The sequence below is a fragment of the Asterias amurensis genome, chromosome 19 (genome assembly GCF_032118995.1).
Source record: "Asterias amurensis chromosome 19, ASM3211899v1".
NCBI lineage: Eukaryota > Metazoa > Echinodermata > Asteroidea > Forcipulatida > Asteriidae > Asterias > Asterias amurensis.
The window spans coordinates 4,042,501-4,049,695 of NC_092666.1; the positions used below are offsets into that span (position 1 = coordinate 4,042,501).

Here is a 7,195-nt window from a genome sequence, read left to right on the forward strand (position 1 = left end):
ATATACCCATTTATTTTAATGTTATGTTGTCATTATTTTAGCAAAGACTCCACAAAGGTCTGCACATCAGCCCAGCAAGTGTTGTTTCAATATTTATAACGTTCTATAAAAACAAACCTTTGTTTTAATTAAACACCAGTGGTGTGTCTAACCATATTTTTCCCCTGAAACCTCAGGTTGTTTATTTTACTGCGACGTTTCCTTACGTGTTGATTACCATTCTGCTAGTAAGAGCTGTCACCCTTGAGAACGCTTCGGAGGGATTGGTGTACTATCTTAAACCCAACATGACCAGGCTCCAAGACGGTCAGGTAAAACAAACCCTATACATTATGGTATTTTGTTGTGCATGCACACACCCCAATTAAAGGCAGTGGACACTATTGGTAATTACTCAAAATAATTATCATCATAAAACCTTTCTTGATTACAAGTAATGAGAAGAGGTTGATGGTATAAAACATTGTGAGAAACAACTACCTCTGAAGTGACGTAGTTTTCGAGAAAGAAGTAATTTTCCACGAGTTCGATTTCGAGACCTCAAGTTTAGAGTTTGAGGTCTCGAAATCAAGCATCAGAAAGCACACAACTTCATGTGACATGGGTGTTTTTTTTTCTTTCATTATTATCTCGCAAGTTCGATGACCTATTGAGCTAAAATATTCACAGGTTTATTTTATGCATATGTTGAGATACACCAACTATGAAGGCTAGTCTTTGATAATTACCAATAGTGTTCACGGCCTTTAAAACAAGGAGACAACAGAGCGTCGATCTCATTAATTTTTTATAATTTTAAATTTTGTAAATGTCAAAGAGCGTTATTCTTACTTGCTGCGTATCCGAATATTGTGCAGCAAACAACAACTCTGTGAAGATTTGAACTCAATTTGGTCATCGAAGTTGGAAGAAAATAATGAATTAGAAAAAGGACCATTGTTTCACAACTTTGTGTGAGTTAAGATGTACAATACAAGGCTTCGGACATGAAGTATTTAATTTTGAGTGTGTGTTCAGATGGAGCCGTTTCTCACGAAGTTTTATACTACTGACAACAGGTCTCAATATTGCTCGTTACAAAGTAACAATTAAAATAATTGTTACTTTACGCTAACAATTATTTTGGGTAACTATACCAATAGTGTCCAGTACCGTTAAGTTCTCTAGGCACTGCGACTTATACAGGATACAGTTAGAACATGTCTTGATGATGAATCTGTTATGTAAAACGGAAATCACTCTAGGCAGTGGAAGGCAGAAAAGAGGAAACTCTAATTAGGGTATGAAGTGAAAACATCCTTACTGTCATGTCAAGTTAAAGTGACATTACAGTACCCCCCGCCCCCCCCCCCCCCCCGCTGTCAAACTGTAAAGCCTCCTTACTACGTTCAAACCACATAATTTTATTTGTAATTTTTCTTTAATAAGTTCGATGTTAACTGTTTGTATAGATTTATCTTGTAATATAACTGGCCATACGTTTACCTTTCCCAGTGCAAATGTATTGGACAAGGTATGCAACCTGCATGTATTTTGTTGTTGTAGTGACCAAAACAACTGTATTATTATCCATTTTAAACCGATTTTGATTTCTTCGTGGCAGACATGGCTTGATGCAGCATCACAGATTATGTTTAGCTACTCCCTCGGGATTGGCAACATGGCTGCCTTAGGAAGCTACAACACCTTCAACCACAACTTCTTCAGGTAAAACGCGCCTTACATCAGCTGAAAAGACACACCTGTGTCCAATTTCATAAAGCCTGTAAGCACAACAACAGTGCTAAAGCTCAGGAAAAGTTACTCAGCATTAAAAAAAAGGTATCCATTAAAGATTCCATACTAGTTTACATTAATACGACTAGTGCTACACTCAGTTTTGCATGCTCAGCAAAGCAATTTGATTAGCAGTATTTTCTGCTTAAAAGAGCCGATGAATGGGCGATGCAATAGGCCTTTTGCAAACTAATTAGGCCCTTTGCAAACAATGGAAATTTACCTGGCAAGTCTGCTGCCACCTAGCTTACTAAAGTCTCCTACTATTTAAACCTAACACTAAAGCACTTAATTAGCGATCTATTTTGTGACGATCTATTTTACAGGGATGGTATAATGTTTGCAGTGGTGAATAGTGGTACTAGTCTTTACTCTGGCGTAGTGATATTCGCTGTGCTGGGCTTTATGGCTGGAAAACAAAGTATTCCAGTGGCGGATGTAGTCAAGTCAGGTAAACGTTTATAATAAGAAGTAATAAGGTTAACTATAACTAGTATTGAACTTAGTTAAGTGATGTTTTATAGATAAAAAGTAACTATAAATAGCAAAACTGCGGGTAGAAACATGTGTAAACTTCTTTTAGGTGAGTTTATATAGGGTTAATTCTGCCTTCGTTGATACGATCGCTCCGGTGTGGCATGCAATTATGTCCCCCACAAGGCAAGTTGTGTACAAACTTCTTCGGAGGGCGCCCTCTTTTGAATCCTTCTCCTCTAGCACATGATTATTCTCATAATAAATCGAGCACAGAATCTCCTGGGATTTTCCTGGGACGCGGGATTTTCGGCGCTATCTCAGAAACACGTCAACATTTTAACATAGGCAAACTCCGGTTTGCTTGAGATTCATGTAATACATTGGTTAAAGTAGCTCATAATTGAAAATATTTGTACGATGTTTTTGACTTTAGGCCCAGGCCTTGCCTTTGTGGCATACCCAGAAGCCGTTGCACAGATGCCCCTATCGCCACTATGGGCCATTCTATTCTTCATTATGCTGTTACTTCTGGGAATCGACAGTCAGGTAAATGGACATCGTCTGGTTCCCTGTCTTTATCCGACAGACAGGTATTGGTTTTACAGACCCAATGATTTCATTGGATAAACGTGCAGTGACGTATTAACTTTCCGTGTTTTGATTGGTCAGATGTGACGTTTGGCATGCAGCTGCACTTGCGTTCGTTTTGTGAAGATGGACTGGGATTGTCCCAGGCTTGAGGCCACTGGCGTAATTCACGAGCCCCGAAGTGTGACGTCAGATGTTCAGGCTACATACACATCAACTATTATTTTGCTTAATATCTATGTACTAGTATTTTCTTCGTTACATCTTCAGAAGATGAGTGAGACATAAATTTTGACTTGAATTGTTGAATTGTAAATAATTATTGTTAATGAGCGAACTTATCTTCTCACTGTATTTTTAATTATTTCAGTTTGTCGGCATCGAGGGCATGGTAACAGCTCTTGTAGACTTCTTGCCTCGCTTTCGAAAAGGAAATCGTCGTTCATTGTTTGTCTTAGCATTATGTATACTCTCATGCTTAGCTGGTTTGCCTATGACGCTCAGTGTAAGTGTTTGAAGGCAAGGAATACTTTTGCTTTTGGTACCGTTCGTTTATGTTAACCCCATAGACGATGTGACCTATGTTTACATTCAAACCGCCCTCTGTTGACAAAACACTCTATACGTCATGTTTCGCCGGGCACTGAGTTGCGCAGTCACAGTAAGATTGCGTACACTTTCTAGCTGGCTGCCAAAACACAAAGGTTTTGCCCGGCGGTATGAGCGCGAATCATGTTATGGTTTTCGTGTGACGTCAGAGGTCACATCGTCTATACAAATTTAGATATAATTATGACAATAAAACCAACCTTTGAAAATGTAATTTCAAAAGCTAGGTCACTAAGCGTTTTTTGAGATATCGCTGAAAATTCGGAGCGAATAATTTCCACGCAGAAAGAAAACTCCCACTTGAAATCGCCCAGTTTTAGATAACGCTTCTCAGATTCAGACGAAAGTTAAATTGCTTCACTCATTTCTCAGAAACTACAGCACCTCAGCAAGTAATATTGTAAGGGAAGCTTTCTGCAATCATTATCTTTAACCCGTGTAAATATTAATGTAACTCTGTGGACGTTTCAAAAAATTTGTGTCGTTCAATTCTTTTTGCATTTAGGGAGGAATGTATATCTTTCAAATGTTCGACACATACGCTATAAGCTGGTTTGCGGTGCTGTGGGTCACTTTTTTCGAGGCTGTGGTCATAGGATGGGTGTACGGTAAGACAATGACAATTAATTACACAAAAATGTAAGATGTAAATGCTAACATCTTTTTAAAATGGAAACTTTGGAACGCTAGGTGGCAGCAGACTTGCCATGTAAGTTATAACTGTTTACGAAGTTCTCTGAGCACGTGCTGAGTCTGACTTCTTTGGGTAACTGGGGTGGATTTCACAAAGAGTTAGGACTAGTCTTATCTCGAGTTGGGACCAGTGACTCGTTCTTACTTAGGACTATCCATGCAATTTGTATATCTCCTAGGACTAGTCCTAAGTTAGGACTAGTCCTAACTCTTTGTGAAATCGACCCCTGAACAAGTAGGGTACTGGGGCCCTTTTCGAAAACATGGCTTCGGCTTTGGATTCTGCTTCAGGTCATAGGATGGGTGTACGGTAAGACAAAGGAACAAATAACAACTATACAAATTAATAAGATGTTAAAGGCATTGGACACCTTTGTTGGGAGACTTTCGGGACGCTTGGTGGCAGCAGACTTACCAGGTAAAATCCATTGTTCTCGGTAATGCGTGCACGCTCAGAACTACGTAAACAATATAAATTTACCTAGTAAGTCTGCTGCCACCTAGCGTTTCAATCTATCCCATTGTCACAGACCAATAATTATTATTCTTACTTGGTGTATCCCAACATGCATAAAATAAAAAATCTGTGAACATTTGGACTCAATTGGTCATCGAAAGTTGCAAGAAAATAATGGAAGAACAACTTTTCACACCATTATAAGTTGCACACATTTGTAAGTCTGCTGCCACCTAGCGCCACAAAAGGTCCCCCATTCTGACTCTCAGCTATAAATCTGGCTAAAAAGTTCAATACTAAAACTGTCAATCATTATATTTAATTATTACAGTTTTCTGCTGATTTTTTTAACCAGGAGCTGACCGTTTTTATCAAAACTTTGAGGAAATGTTGAATTGGCGTCCAAGACCTTACCTAAAAATCTGCTGGAAATTTCTGACACCTGTATTCACTATGGTAAGACATTGAGTTATGATTGGACTTAATTTTTAAGATGTCTTTGATTTTGAAGTGGTTTAGATTTACTTATTGTTTAAAAATAAAATCTTCGTCTGTAATAACTTGTATTGTGTGCCGTAGTAACTTTCAAAGCTTAATTTTGTGTTAAGCGCATTCACCCTTTTCGCTTGGTTTGAGTAGCAAGGGATACAATACCTCAAATATCTTTTATTAGCAACAAGGGTGAGAAAATGCTATCCCCTCTTTTCCCCTCGACGGGGTTTGTGTACCCGACTGTTCTCTCAGAAAATTGTTAGGTAGAAAACAGCACAATTTAACATGTTTGAAAACGACTCCCTTCTCTTTGTTCCAGGGCGTGTTTATTTTTAGTCTGGTAACTTATAAACCATTGAAGTACAACGATTACGAATACCCTGTGTGGGGTCAGGTACTAGGCTGGTGTCTGGCCGCTTCATCAATGATACAGATTCCGATCTTTGTTGTGTATCAGATGGCAACAGCGAAAGGGACGTTACGAGAGGTAAGTACTTCTAGTTAGGCCTTACAATTTTAGACATTTAGGTTGATTTAAAGGCAGTGGACACTATTGGTAATTACTCAAAATAATTATTGTCATAAAACCTCACTTGGTAACGAGGAATGGGGAGAGGTTGATAGTATAAAACATTGTGAGAAACGGCTCCCTCTGAAGTGACGTAGTTTTCGAGAAAGAAGTAATTTTCCACGAATTTGATTTCGAGACCTCAAGTTTAGAACTTGAGGTCTCGAAATCAAGCATTTAAAAGCACACAACTTAGTATGACAAGGGTGTTTTTTTCTTTCATAGTTATCTCGCAACTCCCACGACCAATTATTAAGCTCAAATTTTCACAGGTTTGTTATTTTATGCATATGTTGAGATACACCAAGTGAGAAGACCGATCTTTGGAAATTACCAATAGTGTCCACTGCCTTTAACAAAAGATGACATCCAAGTAATAATTATTTCGATTTATTTGTTTTCCGAACAGCGTTGGGTATTACTAACCACACCACGCCGGGCTTATGAGGAAGTGCCGACTGCAGCCCTGACGCAACCTATGAAAAACTTCACTGCAAACCCACCACCTTATAGTGACGACATGGCCAAGGCACCAGACCAATAAGTCTTCTATCGAGCAACAGTATCATCGGGGATTCAATTTTAGGCATACTTGAAATTTAAAGGCATTGGACCCTTTGGTAATTCACTCAAAATAATTGTTGGCAAAATCTTACTTGGTAACGAGCAATGGAGAGCTGTTCACATTGTGTGGAACGGCTCCCTTTGAAGTAACGTAGTTTATAGTATGGTTCTCACTTACAAAATTTAGTTTGTCAAAAAACTTCAGGCCTGAAAAAGCCTTTTATCGGGCAATTGAAAGCAACCAACAGTTTCGATGACAAATTGAGTCCAAATTTGCACAGATTTGTTCATTTTGACAATTACCAAAACGCGCGCCAGTGACTTGAAATGCTACTCCCTAAATCCGGGGGGGGGACGCTGCATGTGCTAACAGTTATGTTTTGTGTTTATTGTAAAAACAAAACCCAGTAATGTTTACCGTAATTATAATTCAGCAGACTTTCTACCAAACACAATATCATGAAATAAACGGCCCTCTAACAAGAGGCGGTATGTTTTATTAATCGTGCACTATAGGCCTATTTTGTTGACATAAAACCAAGCAAGATAAGTAGGATTTGAAACTTTGCGTGGTGGGAGTTTAATCTTGAAAATGTGAGGTTTGCGCATGCGGGTTGAGGTAACACCAACTTGTTTTCCTTAGTGCTATCGGACACCCTGAGCCAAATTTCATAAAGCTGTTATTTTAAAAGCAGAGAAAAACGCTGGACGAAATGTGCCCAGACTTCAATGTTTCTAGACATTGCAGCTGAATTTGTTTTCTATTAAATAACAAAAAAAGGAAAGTATCGTTTTTCTTTCATTGAATTGACATTAACGTTGTATTCAAGATGCTACGTCAGATTTTTTTGCCCCAAACATTAAAAAATAGATTTTTTTTGAGTGAACGGTATTTCAAAGAGATCACCCGCTCTAACGAAAAATAGTTTAAAGGAACACGTTGCCTTGGATCGGTCGAGTTGGTCTTTGAA

General features: G+C 38.5%; 1 protein-coding gene across 1 annotated transcript in view; it reads left to right on the forward strand.

The window, feature by feature from the left end:
• LOC139951817 (sodium- and chloride-dependent GABA transporter 2-like) overlaps positions 1-7,070 on the forward strand; it is a 13,708-nt gene extending 6,638 nt beyond the window's left edge. Inside the window, exons 5-13 of the mRNA XM_071950883.1 lie at positions 177-311; positions 1,604-1,707; positions 2,103-2,227; positions 2,687-2,799; positions 3,212-3,346; positions 3,956-4,058; positions 4,956-5,056; positions 5,412-5,579; positions 6,070-7,070. Of these exons, the coding sequence (XP_071806984.1) occupies positions 177-311; positions 1,604-1,707; positions 2,103-2,227; positions 2,687-2,799; positions 3,212-3,346; positions 3,956-4,058; positions 4,956-5,056; positions 5,412-5,579; positions 6,070-6,204 (1,119 nt within the window). The 3' untranslated portion in view covers positions 6,205-7,070. The remainder of the gene's footprint in view (positions 1-176; positions 312-1,603; positions 1,708-2,102; positions 2,228-2,686; positions 2,800-3,211; positions 3,347-3,955; positions 4,059-4,955; positions 5,057-5,411; positions 5,580-6,069) is intronic.
• Positions 7,071-7,195: the final 125 nt, after the last annotated feature.